This window comes from Anopheles aquasalis, chromosome 3 (assembly GCF_943734665.1).
Source record: "Anopheles aquasalis chromosome 3, idAnoAquaMG_Q_19, whole genome shotgun sequence".
NCBI classification, from domain to species: domain Eukaryota; kingdom Metazoa; phylum Arthropoda; class Insecta; order Diptera; family Culicidae; genus Anopheles; species Anopheles aquasalis.
In genome coordinates, this window is record NC_064878.1 from 16177501 (window position 1) to 16205000 (window position 27500).

General features: G+C 43.7%; 2 protein-coding genes and 2 long non-coding RNA genes across 5 annotated transcripts in view; 3 read left to right on the top strand and 1 right to left on the bottom strand.

The window, feature by feature from the left end:
• The window catches only part of LOC126576208 (epsilon-sarcoglycan), a 2065-nt gene extending 1900 nt beyond the window's left edge, over positions 1 to 165 (bottom strand). Inside the window, exon 1 of one of the 2 annotated variants that reach the window (XM_050237385.1) lies at positions 48 to 165. In XM_050237385.1, coding sequence (XP_050093342.1) covers positions 48 to 52 — 5 coding nt within the window. In that variant the 5' untranslated portion in view covers positions 53 to 165. The remainder of the gene's footprint in view (positions 1 to 47) is intronic. The other variant, XM_050237386.1, reaches the window with a different exon arrangement.
• Positions 166 to 750: 585 nt separating this feature from the next.
• On the top strand, positions 751 to 15036 carry LOC126575104 (uncharacterized). Its single transcript, XR_007608248.1, has 4 exons — positions 751 to 916; positions 1425 to 1998; positions 2137 to 14271; positions 14377 to 15036. It is a non-coding gene; the product is annotated as an uncharacterized LOC126575104 (long non-coding RNA).
• A 1765-nt stretch (positions 15037 to 16801) lies between these two features.
• On the top strand, positions 16802 to 20766 carry LOC126575105 (uncharacterized). Its single transcript, XR_007608249.1, has 2 exons — positions 16802 to 19188; positions 19294 to 20766. It is a non-coding gene; the product is annotated as an uncharacterized LOC126575105 (long non-coding RNA).
• A 2876-nt stretch (positions 20767 to 23642) lies between these two features.
• Positions 23643 to 26111, top strand: LOC126575097 (heat shock protein 75 kDa, mitochondrial). Its single transcript, XM_050235639.1, has 3 exons — positions 23643 to 23839; positions 23938 to 25789; positions 25865 to 26111. The coding sequence occupies exons 1-3, from the start codon at positions 23719 to 23721 to the stop codon at positions 26037 to 26039; spliced, it is 2148 nt and encodes a 715-aa protein (XP_050091596.1). The 5' UTR covers positions 23643 to 23718; the 3' UTR covers positions 26040 to 26111.
• Positions 26112 to 27500: the final 1389 nt, after the last annotated feature.

Genomic DNA, 27500 nt, shown 5'->3' on the forward strand with positions numbered 1-27500 from the left:
GCAATGAAAAAGTTAATAGCGTGGTTGCTCTGCTTTCTACAACTTACGCCATTTACTGTGCAAAGTAATTCGGAGCTGAAAAATCCGAAAAGCAAATACAATCTGACCTCAAAACAAATCCAGGAAGTTTTACACTGTTTGACGTGTGGAAAAATTAGATGCAAAAGTTCGCGCGTGCGTGGTGGAATATTCTAAAACCGTAATTTTAAATCCATGTCCCAAGTTTTCACTGTTTTTCAAAGTGTTTTAAGGAAACAGGTGATGTCATGAAACATTTTATTTTTGACAGACGTGGTTACATGTTTACCAAATCAACTCCAAACGTACGCTGATACGAAGGAAATCGAAGGAAATGTTCAACGGTTTTATCACTTTTTCAACACTTCAATCAACGGTTTTTTTACTTTTGCTTTTTTCAAATGATCTTATTCTTATGAATCTTGATCCTTATTTCAGATCAAATGAGCACCTCCGTTATATCTAACAACGTGCGAGCAAGGTTCGAAAATATTATTTAGCCTACCAACAGACATCACCTTGATAAACGCATCAATAATGCCTTATTAAGGCCATTTTTATCATGTTAACGAGGGAGACAGGACGATCAGGACGATCGCTGTAAACAAAGGCAACTCCACTTACTGTCAAAATGTTTCTGTCTGTCGCGCGCCATTTTGTTGCCGTAATGTCATCGCCTGGTTATTTAACGCACCGATCGCAACGGTCTTTTCTCTCGTGGCGCCAAACAAGCACGGACGTGATCTTGTGCTCCGCGTTTTTGGAATCACCGAATCGAACGGAAAAAAAGTGAAAATCTTGTGGCGTGCGTCTTCTGTTGTGGAAAATGGTGATTACGCGCTCGATCTTCCCGACCCGTTTTGCTTTGGCCTTACCTGGTGTTGAGCGAATATCGTCGGTGAGTAAACGAGCATTCTTCTGGAATCCACCCTACTATGGATTCTACCCCTTGTATTACTTCAGATTCTTTGAACGTTACTAAGAAATAATTATCCAGATTGATCGAGAGAGCCCGATGATTGGTTGTGAGGGCAGAATAAAAACATATTTTATTAATGTGGCTCCTTGCATAGTACCCAGCTGTTGGGGGATTTTTCGGTTCAATTTAAGCTAAATCTTCTCTGATATTTGCTTCATGTAGTATATTGCGTTCCCAAGCGATTCTTTGAAAGCAATTACCAATTATAATTCAGCAGCAAAGGTTGCTTCTTTGAAATGGCTGGGTTTTTCCTCATCCCTTTTTCGTTCTGGCCTGTCGCAGCAAGTAAGGTTAATGCGCAGTAGAATACAATCGACAAAAAGCAAGGCGAAATTTCGAAGCCGGCAAAGAGCGATCAACCCGTTTTCATTTTCTCTCTTTCCCTCTCCCTTACATCTCATATCGCTTTCTCTCCTTCTCGTTCTAGCCCGCTTGCACATGCCGCGAATTATTTAGCCGTCGACGGAAAGAATGTTTTGTTTCCAGAATTCAACGACCGAGGCGGCAATCGTTCCTGGAATTGGCTGACGTTGCTGATTAAGGCATTGTGCTCGTGCTGCAAAGGGTGTGTAAAACTTTTCGTGTGCGCAGATTGCTATTTCGGTCCGTTGCCAAGCCAAGTTCGTTGTGTTCGGTAGTTTTTGTATCCGCCACTTTATTCCCGTCGCTGGAATTTTACGAACGAATATGCAGCAGTTTTAAGGGATTGTGTTTTGCTGGCAACGATAGGCATTATAATAGAAAATTGTCGTGTTTGGTTATTAATTCAATCTGTTCCGTGAACAGCCATAACGATATTCCCGCGGTTCGAAAAGCATTTCTGAGAAATAAGACGCGTATAGAATCATGGGCATTGTTTTACATCAGATTAGTGTATTTTGTGTAAAGACATTTGGTGTGTGAGATATGCGCCCGGACGGCGGCGTCTAGTGTTTGGCGTGAAACGTGCAGTTTTGGCGCATCTGGATAGCCGACGATAAGATGATGATTGGTGGTGGCAGGTAAAGATGAATGCCTACTATGCCTATATTTTTTTTATTTAAGAGTATTGCATCTGATCCCTTTTTAGCAGAAATGTAGCACAAGCAACATAATATTAAATCTTTACTTTTTATTTCATTTCCATTTACTACTTGCAGCTAACGTACGCCTGTTAAAAAATTGATAATTTGTAATTTATCGTGTGGAGCAGAAATCGCCGTACCTCTCACCTGCATCAGAAAATGTTAAGTTTATTTCGATCCGGCGACGCGCCTGGCTCACACTTATTGTGAGTGATACGATAAATATTCCGATGGATCGCATCAGGAGCGTTCCATTATTGAAGATTGGCCAAAACTAATGAGATGTTCTAAAAAAGGGAACTCCATCGACTGCCACTTGATTGGTAAAATGTTCGAAAGGGGGTAACATAATTTTAATTCGCTTTCGATGTCCGCATACTATATCCTCTCACCCATTTTTAAGCGCTAGTTCGAGTGTTTTTAACAATGTTCGACAATCTTTTCGTATGTTTGCTTTTAAAAAATATGCTAAAGATTGCCAGAAGTAAATTGCTATGCTTTTGCGACGATGTTTCAATGCTGTTGATGATTTTTTAAACTACTTTAAAATTTCGAAACGGTACACCAAGACCATCGGGTTCTTCCTCTTTCTTCGTTCGTTCGTTCGTTCGGGAGGTTTAGGCTTCGCAAGGATGAGTCAGAGAGAATCGTTCTTTGTCAAATCCTCCCCCTATATTAATCGTCCGGCCCCCTTTTATGCTTGGCCGGACGATATCCTTTCTCTCCCTGGGACACGCTTCCCATTATCCATTTGCACGTCACTATAATGTGTTACCGCTTATCACCCGCCTGAAGGTAGGCCACCGCGTAACACCATCTTTCAGGCAGTTTACGGATTCCACATCGGAAATTTTCATCCGGTTTGGATGCAATCCATGCGAATGCGAAATGCTGGTCAGCCTTATCATGCGCCATCAACCTGAAGAGGTGGTAGTCCGAAAGGGGCCAGGTCCGGAGAGTACGGCGGGTGGGGTAGAACCTCCTATTTCAGCGTGCGGAGATACGTTTAGACCGGTTGAGTGACATGCGGTCGCGCATTATTGCCGTGCTGGAGAAGCAGTTGATCACAGGCGGCGTTCAACATCCCTTGGCTTCAGTTTGTGGGGCAATCGGGTTCCAAGCTTCTGCAGCATTCCCAACGCTTTCAGATGCCTAGAAATGGATGATTGGTCCACTCCTGGGGGGATGGCTTGTACGTAGACCGTCTACCCTGCAGCATGTATCGAAATGCTTGGGTAACGGTTCTGCGCAGGGTTGAACTTCTTGCTGAATTTCTTGCAACTATTTATTGGCAGAAGGATCCGGGATCACTGGTATCAAAATTGTATGGCAGTCAACCCATCTGCCAGTAGGTGATCAGTGTATTTACTAGAAACTGCAGTATTCCACAGTAACATAAGATAATAGATAATCGACGATAATAGATAAGAGTCAGACTCAACAACACAATTCTCCCCCATCCAGTGACATTCAGGATAAGGATGAGTATTCAGAATACCGGATGTGCTTCTTGATACTTTTGATACTACAAACTGTAGCGATTGTGTCCGGGTGCGGTAGAGGGTGCTCCCTACATACCATGAGAGGTACCAGCAAGCAAGGACACTGGTAGTACCAGGTTGTTCGAAGCGCCTCTGAGAACATATTGTTGCGCGACCGTGAACGTAATTATCGCTGGCCACGACAGAATGCGCTTCACCAATAGGGCCATGTGCACTCCCATCTCGTGGTTTTCCGGCGAGTATTTGTACTGGCTGTGGTAGCAACGGGTTTAAGCGTACACCCGGAAATGATTATGTCCTTTGTCGTCGGTGCATAGGACGGGTATATTGTATTTTAGTCGTAGTTCGTTTACAACTGTTTCGTGGTTTGTGTGGTGACACTTTCGATGGCAATCGATACGATGAGCTCCTCCACCATGGTCCCAACCTTTGGTAGTATCATTGACCTTTTCATTTCGGGACCGGTAAACGAACAATTGTCGATTCTGCTCTTCTTTCTTATCAAACCGTCTTTGTCCATATACGGGTCCTACTAGCCACCGGTCCATCTGGAGGTGTTGCTTTAGATTGCTCCATTTTGTACATTCGTTCGTGGGTTGGTTTTGTATCTTCAGCATCTTTTTCTTTTCGGCGACAGTTGAGCTTGAAACCGAAGGTGTCAGTGTCTCGGTCCCACCCCATACCAAGGATCTTGTCCGTACCCGACTCCGGGCTCCCGTCGATTGCCTTTCGCTGAGCCGTGCTGGAGTCGTTGTCGAAAGCGGACGTAAACGCAGCGGAGTTTGACAGCCAGTTGTGTAGCTGACAGCTCCTCCCAGTTGGTGTATGTATTCGACGTTCTTGGCCAGGGTTATCGCTGCATGCTCGTAGTCCGTGCTGGCCAGCATGTCGTCCACGTAATGCTGCTCCTTGATGCACCGTCATAGCGCTTCCGGCAAGCTTTCTGCGACCTTTTCTGCATTAACATTTTTCACGTATTGCGCACAAGCCGGTGAGCAGGTGACCCCGAAAGTCATCCGGGTCATCACGTACTCTGGATGGGCGGACTGGTTCCCCCCATCTCCACAAGAAACGTGCGATATTGAGTCGTATCCTAACAAACTCCGACTACATCCAGTGCGCCTCTTGATACCATGATACGAATTCCTCTATACCAAAACATCGAATGGGGTCCACCATATTATAAGTCTCCTCCTATCCAAGGGGAAACTTTATGAAGATTCCCGATGCTTTTCGGCGTTGTCTGTAAGAAATGATTATTGTGTCATGTGAGGCTGTATTGACTTGCAGAGTGTTGTTGTAATACCTGCAATCCGTCCAATCACCTGTTGACAATGGAACCAAATATTGAAGATCTAATCTGTTTATATTTCCTCCTAGCATAACTGTTTCTTAAACTTTGACATGCTGCTCGCATTGGAAATCATATTCGTAATAAGCCAACACATGCGTCGCAATAAATTTCGCGTAAGTGGTGGTTTAAGTTATATTTGCCTCATGGCATTTGCTAATTTAAACTATGCTTGGAAAGAGTTTCTTTCCACCACTGGTATTAAACTAGTAAGGCAGTGTCAATCATGTGTTCTGCATGGTGATCTGGCACATTCTCCTTCTGCTAGTAGGTGATCAGTGTATTTACTAGAAACTGCAGTATTCCACAGTAGGATAAGAGAATAGATAATTGAAAGAGTCAGTCTAAACAACATTCTCCCCCATCCAGTGACATTCAGGATAAGGATGAGTATTCAGAATACCGGATGTGCTTCTTGATACTTCTGATACCGATTTCCAACACAACTGGAGGAGGCAAAAATCTTAGACTCTCGTAATATTGAGTCGTATCTTAACAAACTCCGACTACATCTAGTGAGCCTCTTGATACCATCGCACAAGTCACAAGTACCCAGAGGCAGCGATAGTCACTTATTCGCTCTTTCATCTTTCTTATTCTTTGTTTCAATCATGTGGCGATTGAAATTGTCGGACTATGTTTGCCTTTCTTCTCATATTGCTTAATGGCGTATTAGATTTCGGTTACTGCTGCTGTTTTAATCTAAGCTTTGCTACGTGCTAAATATATCAACATAGATTGTCTATGTATCTGGCTGTTTTTATGCGAGTATATTTGGTTAATATGTTTCCAACCATTACATTCAACGTTTCCTCGGAATTTCAATATTAGTTTTTCATTGTCCTACGTGCGAAAATGTAATTGGTACATACGTGATAAGCATACCCTTTCTATGGTTTCTATATTTCAAACCCATCATGGTTGGCCCTTTCTGCTTATTGAAGTACTCGTACTGTTCGGTGATATTTTCTCTTGATTCTCTAATTATAACCGAGCAATGTATTGTTCCCACAAGAAAATACGACGTACAACGATGTGTACGCTGATCAGTTCCTACTAGCACTGAATGGGATAAACGAACGATCTTATCAGTTGGGATCATCAGTTGGCTGGTGCAGGAGATCATCATTGTGTTGATGAATGAAGTTCAGGAACAGTTTGGTCGCTCGCCTGGTGCATCGGATGGATAAGTGGATGATCCGTATGCCTGGGAACGACGGTGCGGAGAATGGTAATAGCGGTGCCTTCTACCGGGGGTAACGTCATGTATTCTATCATGGAGAACGGGCCGATAGTATCTATGGATACCTCGTCGAACCGGTCTTGCCGGTGTCGTTGTTAATACACTTTATGTCCTCACTGGGGGGAAGTTTTTGTTTGTTTTGCAGGCCAAACAAGCCCTAACATTCATTGATGCCTAGGTGCCCTCCTGTTGATTCATTATGCTATCGCTCTAAAATGTGTTTAATTTGCGCCTTGTTAGTTACCACGCTTGGTTTGTCAAACATTAATATGGTGGTATTCCTCAGAATATCATTACCAAGTTTAAATGTATGAATTCGGTGCGTGGACGCTGGATTGCTCTTTTTGGCGAGAACCACGAGAGGCTCGCTTCTGGCGCTTGGGTACTTACGTACTCGATCTTCACCGACACCATCGTCTCGTTCTCGTCCAATGTGCCACTTTTAGCCTCGCTAACGATGGCGGCTCGCATTGTATCTTCCAATGAGGCCACCTGCCGCGCCGCTTCGTTTGCGACTGATGGTCGTCTAAGCTCGCTGGACGTGGCAGGACGTCCGCCATCGCTGGCAACATGCGTGTCGATCTTTGCGTCGTCCTTCGTCGGAGCCGGCGAGCCTTTTGGGGAATTCCGGATGGCATTTTCACCCGGGGCTCGTTCATGAACTTAACTATATACGTAATCGAGTAGTCCAAAGGCGTTCCTTAATTTCTTACACTGTCACCAAAAGATTCTTCTATGGAAATTGTTACTGGAAAGGTTTCCAGGGACCAGAAGCTGAAAGTTGAGATAAATGAAAGACGAACGCATGTTACTCTCGTTTTAGCTATAATCAATCTGACCATGTTTATTACTATTCTTGGGTTTATATAACGACGATTAATCCCAATTTCTTAACTCTCATTCTCCCTTGACCTCCACCGTTTTCTCCCCCACTCAGCCTCACATACTCCGCTTATCGTCGTCCATCCCGTTTCCTGTCCAAATCCATCCAACATGACCGCCGACAAGTTCTTACGGCACTTTTACTGTCCGTATGGTGTTCGTCATCCACCGGGGAACTACTGAACTGATACGGGATATCGTCATCTCACCGTAACACTATCCTCGCTAGTAGCTCTTTATGCAAGTTGGTGTCTGAACAGAGTTACCGCGGAGTGGTGCTCTTACTCAGATCAGCAAGCTCTCCTCCGGAGCACTGTTTCACCGATGGAGGCGCGTGGTGGCCCGTACAAAACCAACCAAACCCTCACTTTTTTCACGCACAGCTTAGCTTAGCAGCTTAGCTCGGGTGATAATAGTCCACGTTATAGACACGTTAGTCCACGTTATAGACCAATACCACGCCAGCAACCAGCACGCCAACCGGTGTCACCATGTTCTTCCCACACAGAGTTTTGCATTTCCATCGAAGAATGAACGCATTTCCATTGAAGAGAGCAAGGAAGCGATACGGTAGTGTAGCAAAACACCTCTGTCTCTTTACCATGTTCGGATATTGTCTATTCGTAACCATTCCAAAACAAAACTTGCACGCACAGCATTAAAGTAAGCTAAGTGGAAACCAATGCTTACCACTCTCTTAATAAAAAAGTAATCGGATAATATCCGCCTGCAAGGATCCTTTCGGGCGAAGACTCACGGAAGTGATTGCTTGCAACATTGCCACTAGTAAGAGCAAGAGCCCGGTAGCTTGCAATATTGGAAATCCGGAAGGCGTCGATCGATGCAATGAAACAGTTCGTGATCGCCCTGCACTAACTGAGCAATACCGAAGGTGTTATTCAGACGACCGCGCCGAAGGAAGACGTCCAAACGAGTACTCGACAAGGTTTATGTAGGTTTTAAGGAAAGTAATTTATCATGTCTAGGCTGGTCACATTCAGTACGGGTGATCGAACTATTTGATGGTGACCTTTATCAGTTCTATTTCTACTTTTAGAGTCCGTTCGCAATGCAGCAATGCAATAAGTGGATACGAATATGGGTCACAGGAAATCTTTACAGCCTCCTCATTGGTAAGCTGAGCAATTCCTTGCAATGGGTGGGCTGCGTTAACAGATTTTGGCCGCCATTCTGAAATTTTGTTCACAAAAGGGGCTGTTGATATTTCGTGCAGGGCACCAAAACGTTCAACTTCCTTTTTAATGTGCGTGAGAAGATGGTTTTTTAACACCTGTGAACAAGCGTTATTGCGGGTGGTAAACTTAGCCAACAGTTCATGGCCCTTCTGATAATATGCTTTGTAGTATGGTGTGGACAACAGTCTTATACCAGTGAAGTGGTAAAGATAGGTTTTCTAGCTTTCTTCATCTAATTGAGTTGGTGAAATTAGCTGTGATACTGTTCTAGCTGCCTGAAGTGTATATTCTTTGTTTTCATTTATGCCTCTGATCTGGAATTCCACTCGTCTGCTGTTTACGCGTATTCGTTTACGCACAAGTTCTATGTCAAAGTAAGCGTGAGCGGATCGACTGCTCCCTTCAAGTTTAACTGGTCCGCCATCGTCTGTTCAATGAGCGTTGACGGGAATCCGTTGTCCAGCAGGGCGGAGGTGCTTTTAGTCATTTTCCCATTCCTAAGCACTACCGGAAGGGTTTGGTAATACACCATTTATCCGGTGTAATGAAAAAGAACGGACTCATCGAAGGGAGCATGTATTAAGGGGTGGTGTTTTAATTTACAGTCGCACTCCCTTGCTGACCATCAGTCTTCGAGATTGTGTTTAGTGAATTTCAGACACCCTAGGCACAAATTAGATTACTTTACATCCCGTCCGTGCTAAGGTGAATCGTAGGCCACTGCGTTGGCGCGGCACTCGGGAATAGCTCTTTAACGTGGCTTGCTATGATTGCAGCATCTACCTGCTGAGGCTGTCGGCTCCCACAAGCCCCCACCGCATTGCAATGGCATACGCTTCCCCGATGGGGGGAGGTCTATCGTCCAACGATTTTGCCAGCACCTCTTCCAAGCATGACTTTTTGCGCCGCCGTATCTCGTGCGTCATCAGGCTGGTACTGAAGCCGCTCCCGCTCTTATCTTGCTGCCAATCTTGCGGACGTGTATACCTTTCTTTGCCCACTTGCATGCCAACTGAATGCGGCGGCCCTGTGTGCCCGGGACATCGTCTCGTTGCAGGACAGCGTTATTCGGTGCCTCATCTCTGCCATCATCGTGGTGGCTTCCCCAAACTTCACAGCATCCAGCGTCAAAGTAGCGCACCTTCCACCGCGGCAGCACTGATGCGTTCGTACCCAATGGGCCGCTTCACACTTGTCCGCGACTCGCCGACTAGGAATCTCACTTCGGCATGGACTGTGAAAGGGTTGGGCGGTCGGTTGGCTGCCATCCTGGAAGGCTGTGCTGACGGGCTCTGGCGTAGGTTATGTCCACGAAGGAACAACGATCAACTCGATTGCCAAGAAACGTTGGTTTACGACCTTCATTCCACATCAGAAATCCAAGATCATCCTCCATTGCAGCGGAGATCATTCGTCCTCTGACGTTCTCCATCCTCTTTTATCCTCTGATCGATTTTAGATTATCTTTGAGAGATTATCGAAAATTTATACAACCTCAACTAACAACCGCTATATTCTTCGAGACTTCATTTTTAACACTGCCGATCCTCACGTTATTTCTCTTATTCTTCATAACACTCGGCGATTTCAAAAGCAATCAATTCACGAGGTCGCAGACCCCGTTGTGTTACAATATCTCATCTTCCAACTGCCTTTGAATGATTTGCCTGAAGTGAACTGATAAAAGCAAATTCAATGGCATTTGACTGTTTGTCTTATTCAAAGGAAGTGGGATAGATAGAGACTTTTGCATCACTGTGATAGAAACATCCGGGATCACTAGTGTTAAACCAGTATGCTAGTCTGTCAGTTGTGATATAGGGTGATGATCTTACTTACTATCCATCAGCTAATAGAAGGTCTGAGTAATTACCACCGAACGCATTGTATTCTACAGTGTTGAGTACTATGGACAACGAATCACTCTCCACAACATTCTCTCCCATCCAGTGACACTCGGGATACGGATACAGTTTCCGCTGCCCTGTGGTGACTGACGTCGCCACAAATCCATCCGGGTTCAGCCCGAGTGCGAACTATCTTGGGGAAGATAGCCTGACCCTCGTAGTCGAATCGACCAACCTGGTCAACCATAACGGCGGTTGACTTGTGACACTTACCAAAGTGTCGGTCGATGGTCTCGACGAGCGTATCTTCGGTCGATACGTCATCGAACGGTCCGTCACGGCGAGCGTGGGCCGCCTTTCGATTAAAGCTGCAACTCCATGACATCCTGGTTTTTTCGAACGTCCTCATTCTCAATCTCCTTTTGGCGTCTTTAGATACGCAACTGTACTGACGGCCAGCTGCTGGTCCTGCCCGATGCTGACTTCCACCTCTGCTGGGGGATGAGAAACGAAACCTCACCAATCTTGAGGGATGCGAGAATCTCCTCGTAGTTATCAAATTTGCAAAAAGAATCGCGTAACTGGCGGTTCCTCTCCTGCATTTCCTCATGAAAGGCTTCATTCTTTCGCGAACGAAACTTTTCGGCCTGCTTTTTCTCAGTTCCTAATCCTTTCCGGTTCCGACTGGAAGGACCAGAGTTGTCTGCACGGACGTCATCCGTAGCGGCAATTGACTCGTCAATCTGTGTCATTGTGGGTTGGTACGGTTTGTTTTCGTATTGCATAACACGAATTCCCGTATCTACTAGCCATCTTCCGGGAATCGAATCGACGGCTTCGAGGTGGCGATATGGCATCGTGCAAACTGGACCATCAGACTTTATTAAATGAAGCGGTTCTAAATGCTTGAAGAAGTTGCCAAATTTTACCATGCGCGGCCTCGGATGTCTGACCCGAAAAAAGCTAACTTTTTTTTTTCATTGCCATGCCCGTCCTGAGATCGAGACCCGGGAAAAACCTTTCCTGTTTTTAAATAAGAAAATTATTCTGATTTGATCATTTTGAATTACGATTGCATTTGCAGCATTAAATTGGAAAAACCGGCTTAAACCGGAACGCAGCACGGCAGCTGTATTGTTGTAATACCGTTTTTGTTGGTTACCTCCGGGTATTGTTTAGGCGGTTTTGGTATGTATTTAATGTGAGGAAAAGCAGCGGCGATTGGATTCCCATGGTGATGAGCCACAATTTGTTTTCTTATCCACGAGATAAGGCGTTCGGAACTATCCGTACTTAGTAGGAACAACGGACCGAAAGCTCGGACTTCATCCATACAATATGTGGTACGTTATACATATTGTACCAGTTAATCGTTCTTCATTCGTCGGGGATATGTCCTGCAACAAAAATCCAGACACAGCTGTGCCACCTCGTACAACGATTCAAAAGAAGTAGTTGATAGAATGGTTACTGGCTGATGCAATTTGGTGATTATTGCCAGATCTTCAATAATTCAGCGATAATAGTTTTGGAGGCTTACAGCGCTCTGCATTCTCTTGTCAAACAAATGGCATTCGTCTCGGTGCCAATCAGCCTTATGATGCTCCATTAATTTTCTCATAGCCCCAAAATAAAAAATATGTCGAGCGTCGCTCACTGGGTTTAGGTGGTAAATTGGCGTTTCCGCCACGCGCTCAAGGGAAATGCGAGCTAGCATGGTCCAGCACTCTAATCAGGGATTTGCAAATTTGTCCAAGTGCATACCGTCTGAATGCACATCATCATTTGTCTATCACGGTGTGAACGCCGAAGACTATGAACCTGCGAATGCTCTCCCTGGCCCCCGTCGCAACGGTGGGAGGGATTGAGTATTGAGACCTTTCGGAAGTGAAGCGCTGCTCTTTAGCTAGGAGAACGAGGGGGGGGGTCCTTCTCCGAACAATGCTGTTTAGTATTAACCGGAGCTTGCTTCAGCCAAGCCCGGTTTGCTTTATTTGTTCTTCTTGTCTGTGTACATCTTGGTCCTGCGATCTCTAAGCCCTACGATCCATGAAGTATATGTGTGTGTTGCTGAAGACGATAAGTTAGTAATGCACGCTCTTTTCCTTCCTTGCGATTCCAGCCGGCCGGTGATCGCGCGCGCGCGCTCGTGCCACCCGACGCTTTTGACCTACGATTTATGATCGGATATAACATTCTCAGCATCATACACATTTTCGTTATCCCTTCATTATCACTATACTTGAGACGGGAGTGTAATGTTACTCCCAAGTATTTAACCTTATCAGCCCATTTGACTTCACTTCCTTGTATTTTGTTCCTTGGGCAGTAATTTCTTTGATTTCCTATGTAGAAACATGATTGTTATTCGGCCGGCTCGCGAAGGACGACAGCCAGGCCGGACACCAAATAACGGTGGGACACTGTCGGTAGCCGACTCTTAGTTGCCCCTCTCTCTCGGGGGCCTATCGAGTGTGTCGGATTTCCGCTCTGGAATTGATTTCGGATTCGTAACTGGGCCCTAGTTCCACCTCTCGTTCGGGAGGCTATAGGCTACATCGAGGACAAAATTCAGAGAGCGTTCTGTTTCAATTCCCGATTTATTAATCGTTCCGGCCCTCTTTTAGACTCGGGGCCGGACGATATCCTGTCTCCCCCCGGGACACACTTCCCATAACGCATTCGCGTACAATGCGAACTATAATCCGATCATCATCTCATCACTATAACCCGTTATCACATAATTATCACTCGCATGGAGGTAGGCCACCGCGTAACAATGATAGCCTGCGATTTAGAGGAGTTAATGCAGATCTTCCAGTCTGATAAATAGTTAACATATACATTGAGGCCTATCTGTAGTTTTTTAACTACGTCTGTAGCTCTGCCTGTGTAGTGAACTGCTGTGTCGTCTGCATATAACGATATTACTCCACCTTCAGGTAATTCCGGTATATCTGAGGTGTATATAATGTACAGCAGAGGCCCTAGTACGCTACCCTGGGGAACACCAGCAGGGATGTTTGTTGGGGCCTCGATCGTTCGTGCGCCATTCCTTTTATTCTCTTCCAGTGCCGTCATTCGGCCCCACTACCTTACAATGCACCCACACTCACCTTTTTAGAGAACGAAGAGGCATTCATCTGTTGGAATTTTTGAGAAATTCACCTTAGCGGTGCTCCTGATTGTCTCCATGGTTTTCCGGCCTAGCAACTACCGGCACTTGTCATATGCCCTCGTGGCTCTAATTGAAACTTGTTTCAACGGTCTGCAATTCAGACCTAAATATAGTTAAATCTACTAACATCCTAACAATATTCCTTTTCCCACTTTTGTACCTTTTTTTATACGGGAAAGGAACTTAATTCCTTCGTAGAATTCATAGAGAACGAGAAGCAATTCCTATTTCAGTATTTTTTGTTCAGTAACATGAAGCACTTCATGCTTGAGTAATACAAGTTGTTGTGAATCATCCAAGCCAAGCCATACACGCTGCTCTAATTGCTTTTCGTACAAGAGAGCTAAAATTTAAGAGCACTTTGCTCAAAGATTATAAAATGAAATGACGTTTAAACCAAAACCGCGTGCATTTATTCATCATAATTAATGTGTTAACAATAATAGTCGCCTGGATGTCCAAGACGTAGGAATGCCAATACAAACGATTAGATTTTAAATAGCCTGATACAATAATTTTAGCTCCTTCGTTTTTGTTATAAAAAGACAGAAAAAGCCATAGGTTCAATACGTTCACGGCACTTATTTGAATTACGTACGTTAGATGAGAATGTTTCACATTGAAACTTGAAGAACTCTTATTACTATCGACCGAAAACGGAACATTGTTACACATTTCTAGTTACACCAACAACTAGAATCACAGAACAAAAAATTGGATTTGACCACACAAGGAAAGATTGTCATTGCAATGCAGATTCCTTCGCATTATTCAACGTTAAAGTAAAAGCAACCTCAATCTCAACGAACGTCATCACTGAGCTCGAGATAAAATTCCGAGGAAGCTTCAATTCATCGGGCAATCACCCAGCATCAACAGACATGTGGAACATGTCTCATCTACAGACACCTTCAGAGAACGAGAACGCTTCATCGCTCCCACGAAACGTCGAGTAGAAAATGCCTAATACCAACGAGAAGCTACATGGAATACGATTCAACTAAACTCAAGGTATGTGGATTGTTGTTTTTGCAGCAAAAAAGACCATTTTGAGTGTTCTATTATTTGACCTTTTTCGTGAAATTTACATTTGTTCTTTTACTTCTATTTTCACAGAATTATCAAACACAAAGGGAGCCAACTCTTCGGTACAATTTCATCATCTTCACGGAAACCTCACAATTCACGAAAACCCCGGCAGAGTATCAATTCCAAGCAGCTTTTTCTATGGGAGTTGGGTGTACGAAGAAATAACATATTCCATAAATAATGTTAGGAAACAGGATCACTTTTAGTGATTAGGATAATAGTGTAGGGAATAGAATGCAGCTTTGGTCACCTAATATCCTCGAACCATATCTCAGCTTGATCACTTCAATGATCCGCCACAGCCTTGGTGATAAGAAAACCATGTTATCTGCCATCACTTCCAACAAAATCAGAAAAGAGAGAATGTCATTGAAAATGAATACACCAGAAGACAGCACGCTAAAGCAACATCATCACCAGAAGCTCACAGACAACGTTACTGCATTACTTAATCAGCATTGGACAAGATGTAATTCCTGTGGAGCGCAGTGTCAATAGATTTACGCCGCATCCGTGTTAGACGCATGGAATACTCCAACAAACAACACTGACTACAATGGATCTTTGGCGTCGACAAGAAAAGAGTGCAGCATTACAACGATACAATGCATAATTATTCTAAATCATTCGCTTTGAAATTCATACCAGCTAATGTGGAAGAAAAGAGGGAGAAACAGTCAGTTCCGGTATGATTGCTGTCTTGACCCGATAATCTTCAAATTACAACAGTCAGTTCCGGTATGATTGCTGTCATGGCGCGATAATCTAAAAACTACAACGATACTACAATGATGAATGAGATGTCGCAATACACCATCTGAGCGACACTATACAGCAAATACAATTGGATGATCGGAAGAATTTACTTTGAAATTCATACCAGCTACTGTGTAAGAAAAGAGGGAGAAACAGTCAGTTCCGGTATGATTGCTGTCATGGCGCGATAATCTACAAACTACAACGATACTACAATGATGAATGAGATGTCGCAATACACCATTTGAGCGACACTATACAGCAAACACAATTGCATTAGAACAACACTACACAACATCAACTTGAATGTGGAAGAGAGCTAGTGACATGTTGGCTATGCGGGTTTTCATCGCAAAGGTAGGTGGTGGTGTCATTGGAGGCGATTATTGCTAGCGATATGGTTTACGGGTACCAGGAAACCAAAAACTAGGGAAAAGTAGGAAATGTACAATGTTAATAAAAAAGCAACAATAGGTAGTAGGATAAATTCTCAAAATAATACAGGATAATGGGATATAATGTAGGGTAAAGTGTAGGTATAAAAAGGTAGCGCGAAAGGGGTGAAGTGATTAGGACAATGAATGGATTAAAGAATGAAGATATTGTAAATGTAACTAAAGAGGTTCTGTTCAATGTTAGTAAATAGTTTATGATGAACAGTGAATGAAGTTACCAAATCGATTATTTATGTTATTATTTAAATTAAAATCAGATCTTTAAAAGAAATTAACCTGGAAAATACCATATCATGATGTCTAAGAATTGATCTTACTGTTCCGAAACTGTTGAATGGATTTTGATGGAACGTAAGTATAGGTTCGATAGAGCGGTTGCATAGATTTCAATAGAATCGGTGTAAGTATGGGATGATAGAAGGAGCCCGTTTAACACAGGTCATGCATTCAAGTCCCTATTTTATTTTTACTTTTAAAACCATGTTCATGAACAATAAACAAAAGCATATTAGCAATATTATATACCTGTACACCAGCTAAGCCGCCACCAACGCAATACTATGTACACTGGGGATTGACCTGCTCCGAGAGTGCATCGGTCTTACCGACGTGGATCGTGCCGATTTGCAGATCTGGCATCCTGGAGGATGTCGGTGAAAGTATTAGTCCCGCTATCAACATCGGACAGAATGAGGATGCGCTCATTATGGACATTAGATTGTACTTTTCCGAACAGCTCGTGTACAGCAACGAGTATGGTGAGCTTCTGGAACTGCAAACCACCTGATGCCATGGATATATTAGCGGAATTTTGCTAGAAGTTCCTGCAGTGCTACCAAGTTGAGTGCTTTGTGCTACGCTCCAAAACCACCGATGATCCGACCCTGAACATGACGGTTCCGCTTCTATTCGCTCTATGGATGGCCCTGAATTTGGCATGGTATTTGATCGGTAGGTGAAGAAGATCGGACGAATAGTGTCATTTCCTCTAATATGTAATTTTCCGTTTTGTAGGTGGTCCGTCCACTTTTGAGAAAAAAACTGCTTGCTGGAGATGCGTTAAGTCATGCATGAGGAGCGATTTTTTAAAAGTCAATGTCTGCTAGTTTTACTTCGATTAATGCCACAATTTCTTGAATGGCTCTGCTTGTGGCCTATAAAAATATATGGGGTTTAAAAAGCATTAAATACACGGTGTACTATCCACACCATCTAACGTACGTAATACTATCACGGTGTGAACGCCGAAGACTATGAACCTGCGAATGCTCTCCCTGGCCCCCGTCGCAACGGTGGGAGGGATTGAGTATTGAGACCTTTCGGAAGTGAAGCGCTGCTCTTTAGCTAGGAGAACGAGGGGGGGGGGTCCTTCTCCGAACAATGCTGTTTAGTATTAACCGGAGCTTGCTTCAGCCAAGCCCGGTTTGCTTTATTTGTTCTTCTTGTCTGTGTACATCTTGGTCCTGCGATCTCTAAGCCCTACGATCCATGAAGTATATGTGTGTGTTGCTGAAGACGATAAGTTAGTAATGCACGCTCTTTTCCTTCCTTGCGATTCCAGCCGGCCGGTGATCGCGCGCGCGCGCTCGTGCCACCCGACGCTTTTGACCTACGATTTATGATCGGATATAACATTCTCAGCATCATACACATTTTCGTTATCCCTTCATTATCACTATACTTGAGACGGGAGTGTAATGTTACTCCCAAGTATTTAACCTTATCAGCCCATTTGACTTCACTTCCTTGTATTTTGTTCCTTGGGCAGTAATTTCTTTGATTTCCTATGTAGAAACATGATTGTTATTCGGCCGGCTCGCGAAGGACGACAGCCAGGCCGGACACCAAATAACGGTGGGACACTGTCGGTAGCCGACTCTTAGTTGCCCCTCTCTCTCGGGGGCCTATCGAGTGTGTCGGATTTCCGCTCTGGAATTGATTTCGGATTCGTAACTGGGCCCTAGTTCCACCTCTCGTTCGGGAGGCTATAGGCTACATCGAGGACAAAATTCAGAGAGCGTTCTGTTTCAATTCCCGATTTATTAATCGTTCCGGCCCTCTTTTAGACTCGGGGCCGGACGATATCCTGTCTCCCCCCGGGACACACTTCCCATAACGCATTCGCGTACAATGCGAACTATAATCCGATCATCATCTCATCACTATAACCCGTTATCACATAATTATCACTCGCATGGAGGTAGGCCACCGCGTAACAATGATAGCCTGCGATTTAGAGGAGTTAATGCAGATCTTCCAGTCTGATAAATAGTTAACATATACATTGAGGCCTATCTGTAGTTTTTTAACTACGTCTGTAGCTCTGCCTGTGTAGTGAACTGCTGTGTCGTCTGCATATAACGATATTACTCCACCTTCAGGTAATTCCGGTATATCTGAGGTGTATATAATGTACAGCAGAGGCCCTAGTACGCTACCCTGGGGAACACCAGCAGGGATGTTTGTTGGGGCCTCGATCGTTCGTGCGCCATTCCTTTTATTCTCTTCCAGTGCCGTCATTCGGCCCCACTACCTTACAATGCACCCACACTCACCTTTTTAGAGAACGAAGAGGCATTCATCTGTTGGAATTTTTGAGAAATTCACCTTAGCGGTGCTCCTGATTGTCTCCATGGTTTTCCGGCCTAGCAACTACCGGCACTTGTCATATGCCCTCGTGGCTCTAATTGAAACTTGTTTCAACGGTCTGCAATTCAGACCTAAATATAGTTAAATCTACTAACATCCTAACAATATTCCTTTTCCCACTTTTGTACCTTTTTTTATACGGGAAAGGAACTTAATTCCTTCGTAGAATTCATAGAGAACGAGAAGCAATTCCTATTTCAGTATTTTTTGTTCAGTAACATGAAGCACTTCATGCTTGAGTAATACAAGTTGTTGTGAATCATCCAAGCCAAGCCATACACGCTGCTCTAATTGCTTTTCGTACAAGAGAGCTAAAATTTAAGAGCACTTTGCTCAAAGATTATAAAATGAAATGACGTTTAAACCAAAACCGCGTGCATTTATTCATCATAATTAATGTGTTAACAATAATAGTCGCCTGGATGTCCAAGACGTAGGAATGCCAATACAAACGATTAGATTTTAAATAGCCTGATACAATAATTTTAGCTCCTTCGTTTTTGTTATAAAAAGACAGAAAAAGCCATAGGTTCAATACGTTCACGGCACTTATTTGAATTACGTACGTTAGATGAGAATGTTTCACATTGAAACTTGAAGAACTCTTATTACTATCGACCGAAAACGGAACATTGTTACACATTTCTAGTTACACCAACAACTAGAATCACAGAACAAAAAATTGGATTTGACCACACAAGGAAAGATTGTCATTGCAATGCAGATTCCTTCGCATTATTCAACGTTAAAGTAAAAGCAACCTCAATCTCAACGAACGTCATCACTGAGCTCGAGATAAAATTCCGAGGAAGCTTCAATTCATCGGGCAATCACCCAGCATCAACAGACATGTGGAACATGTCTCATCTACAGACACCTTCAGAGAACGAGAACGCTTCATCGCTCCCACGAAACGTCGAGTAGAAAATGCCTAATACCAACGAGAAGCTACATGGAATACGATTCAACTAAACTCAAGGTATGTGGATTGTTGTTTTTGCAGCAAAAAAGACCATTTTGAGTGTTCTATTATTTGACCTTTTTCGTGAAATTTACATTTGTTCTTTTACTTCTATTTTCACAGAATTATCAAACACAAAGGGAGCCAACTCTTCGGTACAATTTCATCATCTTCACGGAAACCTCACAATTCACGAAAACCCCGGCAGAGTATCAATTCCAAGCAGCTTTTTCTATGGGAGTTGGGTGTACGAAGAAATAACATATTCCATAAATAATGTTAGGAAACAGGATCACTTTTAGTGATTAGGATAATAGTGTAGGGAATAGAATGCAGCTTTGGTCACCTAATATCCTCGAACCATATCTCAGCTTGATCACTTCAATGATCCGCCACAGCCTTGGTGATAAGAAAACCATGTTATCTGCCATCACTTCCAACAAAATCAGAAAAGAGAGAATGTCATTGAAAATGAATACACCAGAAGACAGCACGCTAAAGCAACATCATCACCAGAAGCTCACAGACAACGTTACTGCATTACTTAATCAGCATTGGACAAGATGTAATTCCTGTGGAGCGCAGTGTCAATAGATTTACGCCGCATCCGTGTTAGACGCATGGAATACTCCAACAAACAACACTGACTACAATGGATCTTTGGCGTCGACAAGAAAAGAGTGCAGCATTACAACGATACAATGCATAATTATTCTAAATCATTCGCTTTGAAATTCATACCAGCTAATGTGGAAGAAAAGAGGGAGAAACAGTCAGTTCCGGTATGATTGCTGTCTTGACCCGATAATCTTCAAATTACAACAGTCAGTTCCGGTATGATTGCTGTCATGGCGCGATAATCTAAAAACTACAACGATACTACAATGATGAATGAGATGTCGCAATACACCATCTGAGCGACACTATACAGCAAATACAATTGGATGATCGGAAGAATTTACTTTGAAATTCATACCAGCTACTGTGTAAGAAAAGAGGGAGAAACAGTCAGTTCCGGTATGATTGCTGTCATGGCGCGATAATCTACAAACTACAACGATACTACAATGATGAATGAGATGTCGCAATACACCATTTGAGCGACACTATACAGCAAACACAATTGCATTAGAACAACACTACACAACATCAACTTGAATGTGGAAGAGAGCTAGTGACATGTTGGCTATGCGGGTTTTCATCGCAAAGGTAGGTGGTGGTGTCATTGGAGGCGATTATTGCTAGCGATATGGTTTACGGGTACCAGGAAACCAAAAACTAGGGAAAAGTAGGAAATGTACAATGTTAATAAAAAAGCAACAATAGGTAGTAGGATAAATTCTCAAAATAATACAGGATAATGGGATATAATGTAGGGTAAAGTGTAGGTATAAAAAGGTAGCGCGAAAGGGGTGAAGTGATTAGGACAATGAATGGATTAAAGAATGAAGATATTGTAAATGTAACTAAAGAGGTTCTGTTCAATGTTAGTAAATAGTTTATGATGAACAGTGAATGAAGTTACCAAATCGATTATTTATGTTATTATTTAAATTAAAATCAGATCTTTAAAAGAAATTAACCTGGAAAATACCATATCATGATGTCTAAGAATTGATCTTACTGTTCCGAAACTGTTGAATGGATTTTGATGGAACGTAAGTATAGGTTCGATAGAGCGGTTGCATAGATTTCAATAGAATCGGTGTAAGTATGGGATGATAGAAGGAGCCCGTTTAACACAGGTCATGCATTCAAGTCCCTATTTTATTTTTACTTTTAAAACCATGTTCATGAACAATAAACAAAAGCATATTAGCAATATTATATACCTGTACACCAGCTAAGCCGCCACCAACGCAATACTATGTACACTGGGGATTGACCTGCTCCGAGAGTGCATCGGTCTTACCGACGTGGATCGTGCCGATTTGCAGATCTGGCATCCTGGAGGATGTCGGTGAAAGTATTAGTCCCGCTATCAACATCGGACAGAATGAGGATGCGCTCATTATGGACATTAGATTGTACTTTTCCGAACAGCTCGTGTACAGCAACGAGTATGGTGAGCTTCTGGAACTGCAAACCACCTGATGCCATGGATATATTAGCGGAATTTTGCTAGAAGTTCCTGCAGTGCTACCAAGTTGAGTGCTTTGTGCTACGCTCCAAAACCACCGATGATCCGACCCTGAACATGACGGTTCCGCTTCTATTCGCTCTATGGATGGCCCTGAATTTGGCATGGTATTTGATCGGTAGGTGAAGAAGATCGGACGAATAGTGTCATTTCCTCTAATATGTAATTTTCCGTTTTGTAGGTGGTCCGTCCACTTTTGAGAAAAAAACTGCTTGCTGGAGATGCGTTAAGTCATGCATGAGGAGCGATTTTTTAAAAGTCAATGTCTGCTAGTTTTACTTCGATTAATGCCACAATTTCTTGAATGGCTCTGCTTGTGGCCTATAAAAATATATGGGGTTTAAAAAGCATTAAATACCGTCACCCGCGGCATCGTATAAACAGTCCGTTTAATCGAAATTATTCGTAGTCTTTCTTATTTATATTTACATTCGAATACTCATGACCAGGCTTAGACATAATTTGAAAACTCCATTCACATGTTTCTTAATTTTTATCTTTTAATTTATGAAACCATCACGACGATAAAATTATTTCCAAGTCATCTATTGGATTCGTAACAACAATATTCGATAGTACTAACCTATTATAACGAAAACCACATCAAAACGCTAGATCTGCCCCATGGTGATCTGTAAGTGTTTTTTTTTTCTTGTTGTAATGCCAACATTTCAGAAAGTTAACTAAGCTACTAAAGCGAGAAGAGGGGAACGGATTTCTACATTAAAGCTTTGGCAATAATTTAAGAAGTGTTAAGAAGCCCCCCCCCCCCCCCCCTTCCCTTCCGTAATAATACCTTAATTTAACCGTAAATTTAATTTACCCGTCATTCCGAACAAATTTCCCCGGCACTTTAAAAAAATGAAAACCAAAAAGTTGACAGCTACAGACGCACGCTTTTGTTTACATCGGGATGCTGTTTTCGTTTTGAGCAGTACTCTTTCGCAATCTCTTTCGAAGGGTCAAGTTTTCCAACATTCTTCGAGTTTTTTCATTGTTGTAAGTTCTACAAGTGTCCTCACAGTGTGTTATTACAATGCCGTACAGAACGTGTGAAGCGCCGTTTTGCAAAAACAACAGTAGAAATGTTAGAAAGTTAAACTGGGTTGTTATGTTTCATTATTTTCCGCAAGATGTTGAGTTAACCCGACAATGGGCCACATTTTGCAAAAAAGATGCAAATTGGCGTCCGGTTAGGTGTAGTGCTGTATGTTCGGAGCATTTTAAGAGCGAGGACTATCAATTAGAAAAATCTCCATTGGTAAATGTTCATCGCAATTTGCGACTATTGAAGCTAGCAGGTATGATATTATTTACAATCAATTGTGCTTTCTTCGATTAACTTTATCTTATTCTTCGATTGTCTTGTTTCTTTTAGCTGTTCCTTCTGTACATGCATTTCCCGAGCCGCCGGACATAAAAAAGAAGAAGCTAGAAAAAGAGCGTACACATAAAACAAACGCTCCTTTTAAGCCGGCTGATGATTTGGAAGATGAATGTAACGAGCCCTCGCTCATAAATGATGAGCAGCTGGAAAAAGGGCGTACACATAAAACAAGTGCTCTTAACAACTCGCCCACTCCATCGGAATCTATTGTAAATATTGATCATCTATTTGATCCGCTTGAAAGTGCGCAACAGAGGCAATTAAATGAAATTCAAGAAGTTATTAACTCCCTGGAGTCAGAAAATGAGAAATTGCTTAAAGTAAATCGACAGCTGAGGCTCAGGTTAAAAGAAGTTGAAGATGAAAATGATGATCTGAAAATAGAACGTGAAAGAATCAAAAAGGAACTGGTAAATAATGGTCGAAGTAATTTAAATAACGAAGCTTACTCACATATTTAGATTAAAAACGTCGAAAATTGCCTTTATTAGTAAAGAAAATATGAAACGTTAATTATCGATAAATCAAGTAGATGTTATTTTCTACATAAGAAAACGTGTGAAGTGAACGATAGAAAGCTAAGGACGACCAAGAGATAAGCCTAACAACGTGAATAGAGACTGAACTTATCATATTACCATCGTTGAAAGAACCGCATAGAACCATGTCGTGTCGCTGGGTTCAAATAGATTATTGTAGAATCGCCCTTAACCCGTACCGGAGCCGCTGGTTGGATCTAAGATAAAGAAATGAATCATTTAATCACTCGGTATCGAGCATTAACATTTTCCGTTATTTCAGCGTATCAACAAACGCACGCACGCTGATTGGTTGGTGAACAAAATATTACTTTTAATTGTCAAACCAAAATCTAATATGGCATCGAATATGGTTGCGAAAAGTGCCAGTAGACTTCATCTGGTATTTGTTTACTACTTTGTTTGGAGGAAAGATCGACCGACCGCGTGCATTTCAGTGTTTTTTACGTGCAGCGATTGCGGATCAATAAATCGCACGAAAGATGAGCGTAGCCAACGGTCTGTTGCGCTTGCAGAAGCTGGCACGGTCATCGTTTGCCCTAACAAGATGCCTCCATTCAGCCACCGGTCTTTCATACCACAGTTCCGGCCGGCTCCAGCAAGGTAAGAACATCGGCCTTGATAAGGCGTCCCGGCCTAATATCCCTTACGTAATCTATGGTCATTAATCGCCGGCGTTCCTTCCCGCCACCTTCTTCCAGTACATCACATTCCACTCGCACCAGCCTGGGCGTTTCCGCTTAACCGATCACTAACTACGAAACCGGCAGAGGACGCGGGCGACAGCAGCTATCATTCGATCATACGCGATCAGGAAAAGACGGTCGGTAGCAGTGATAAGCATGAGTTCCAGGCCGAAACGCGAATGCTGCTCGACATTGTGGCCCGCTCGCTCTACTCCGACAAGGAAGTATTCGTCCGTGAACTCGTCTCAAACGCAAGCGACGCGCTGGAAAAGTTCCGGTTCCTCATTCAATCATCGGCGGACGGTAGCGGAACGGGCGAGTTCGTTGAGGCCGATCGGGCTCTCGAGATCCACATCGGTACCAATAAGCAGGAACGTCAGCTAACGATCCAAGACACGGGTATCGGCATGACGCGCGAGGAACTGATTGCCCATCTTGGTACGATCGCACGGTCCGGCTCGAAGCACTTCATCGAGCAGCTAAAGGAGAGTGGCAAGGGCACCCAGGAAAACGTACAGAACATTATCGGCCAGTTTGGTGTGGGTTTCTACTCTGCCTTTATGGTGGCCGATCGGGTCGATGTGTACACACGATCGGCGAGAGCCGGTTCGCCGGGCCTTAAGTGGTCATCGGATGGTTCGGGAACGTTCGAAGTGCAGGAAGCGGAGAACGTGGCCGTCGGAACGAAGATCGTCGTCCACCTGAAGGGCGATTGTCGCGAGTTTGCTGACGAAGATCGAATTCGTGAGGTGATCCGGAAGTACAGCAACTTTGTCGGCAGCCCAATCTACCTGAACGGCAAGCAGGCGAATCAGATACAACCGATCTGGCTGATGGAACCGAAACAGGTTACGGCCGAGCAGCACAACGAATTCTATCGCTTCGTTGGCAACACCTTCGATGTGCCACGCTTTACACTGCACTACAAAACGGACGTACCGCTCAGTATCCGTGCGCTACTGTACTTCCCCGAGGGAAAACCGGGCCTGTTCGAGATGTCGCGCGATTCCGACATCGGAGTGGCCCTCTATACGCGCAAAGTACTGATCCAATCGAAGACGGAAAATCTGCTACCCAAGTGGTTACGCTTCCTGAAAGGTGTCGTCGATTCGGAGGACATCCCGTTGAACTTGAGCCGTGAGCTGCTTCAGAACAGTGCCCTGATTCGGAAGCTTCGTGTCGCGCTCACGAACCGCGCGTTGCGCTTTCTGCACGACCGCTCGCAGAAGGAACCGGAAAGCTACGATAAGTGGTACAAGGATTACGGTCTCTTCCTGAAGGAAGGCATCGTCACTAGCCAGGAGCAACAGGAGAAGGAAGAGATCGCACGATTGTTGCGGTTCGAGACGAGTAAGGAAGCGGGCCGTTCCGTTTCACTGCCCGAGTACTGCGAGCGTCAGGCGGAAGGCCAGAAAGACATTTACTATCTAGCCGCACCAAACAGAACATTGGCCGAAGCTTCCCCATACTATGAGTCGCTCAAGAAGCGTGGAATCGAGGTACTGTTCTGTTACGAAGCGTACGACGAGCTGGTGCTTATGCAGCTGGGCATGTACCTTGGCAAGAATCTGGTTTCGGTGGAAAAGGAAATGCGACGCTCGGATAGCGCCAAGGATGCGCCGGCTGATGGGGTGATCGAAGGATCGTTGCTTCAGACACAGATCGATGAACTGCTGCCATGGTTGAAACAACGGCTCGCTGGAAAGGTGTCGACCGTAAAGACCACGACCAAGCTCGACAGCCACCCGTGCGTGGTGACGGTCGAGGAGATGGCCGCCGCGAGACACTTTATTAAAACACAAAGCCATAACATGAGCGAAGAGAATCGCTACGCGTTACTCCAACCCCAGTTCGAAATCAATGCCAAGTGAGTAGATCACCCGTCGTGGTGGTTTTCAATCTTCAATAGCATTTTGTAACAATTTCCTTATCCTTTCATCAGGCATCCCATCATTAAGAAACTGCATAAGCTGACCAGTAGCGATCCGGAACTGGCGGAACTGTTGGCCAAACAGCTCTTCTCGAACGCGATGGTCGGTGCCGGATTGGTGGACGATCCTCGTATGCTGCTCACCAGCATGAATGATCTGCTGCAAAAGGTACTCGATAAGCACTAGTCTGGGGGTTTTTACTGATGTGTTACAATAAATAATGAAATCCAGTTGTGTCGCGGTATCGCACAAGAATGTCGTTTTGAAATGATGTGGTCAGGTTTAAGTTATTTTTTAAATAGTTTAATTTCAGAATGACTTTAATTCATACAACATGACTGTCTTGATGCATTTTGGCCGCTCGGGTAATGTTACCGGCCGGCAATGGTTAGCGCACGTGAAGTCGCTAACTGTTTGAGCTGTACTCCCTCTTCCAGAGCAATCGTATGGCATCGCTTGATAACAACGATTGTGGCTGTTTGTAGGAGGTATCCTCTTTTGCGATAAGCGCCTTCTGCCACTACTATCGCTTTTCATTTGCGTTGTGTATCTCGCATCAAGATTAGAAAACGTTGTTCTACTTACTATGTAACGCTCATTATGGTTAATTCAATGTAATTCAAAATATAAATTAAAAATATCTATTTAATAGATTGCATAACACCACGTGCGGTGTATACATCGATATCTTTGGATTTGTAGTGATGCTTTAGATAAACATAATCCGTGCTTAATGCTCTACAAACTTTGGAAAGATACAACCTGATATCAATGACCGGCAGTCACCGTTGGCGCCTTTCCTCTTCGATCACATGCCGGTGAAGGTTTCTCGTTATCATCGGAGAAGAATGATTATTCAACAATGCCCTTGCGTCTGTCCGGTGGATCTCTAGTCAAGAGTCTCGTGTCTCCGTTCTCTCTTATTATCATCCATGGGATCATGCAGCGTCAGACGTGTGAATTGCTCCAAATCATGTCATTTTACCATCGTGGAGATTTCTCAAAAAAAAGGGAGAAAAAGAACTGACTGAAGCAGCGACCTATCGCCGGCCGCACGGTCTTCGGTATCTAATCGTAGCAGAGCAGCACCGGCAGCAGCAAAATGGGGCAGGGCTGGTCATATGACGCTACCTACGTTAACAAGCCGTAGCCGCACAACGTAATCGGAGGTATATGCTGAGACATCACATGAACAGTCGGTAAAACTCCCTCGGCAGTATTCCCTTGATCCCACCGTACAGCCAAACCGTTACGAGGTTGCGGAAACAAATTGCAATGCGATCGTTTGACGGGTTTTCGTATCGGTCAATCACGTGCTAGTCTCAAAGATGGAACACCTTCAATGCTCAAGGAAAAGCGGAAAGATCTTGCGCTTCAGTTGGTGCAATCGCAATGCTAAATCTTTGTAAGAATTTGGATGCTTTTAACTTAAGAACCGAGACTCGAGCTGCTCTAAAATCTTAGCAACTTTTGAAGAAGATGTTCGACGGTTTAAGTCTTTGCAAATGCTGCTCTACTCTGCAACGATCAACTACTACACAAAGACACTAGACAAATCAGTAAATAGAATTTGGGCATGTGATGGATATCATGTTTTAAAAAGATTAGAAATTGAAATAAAAGAAAATTGAGTTGCTTCAATTCCGC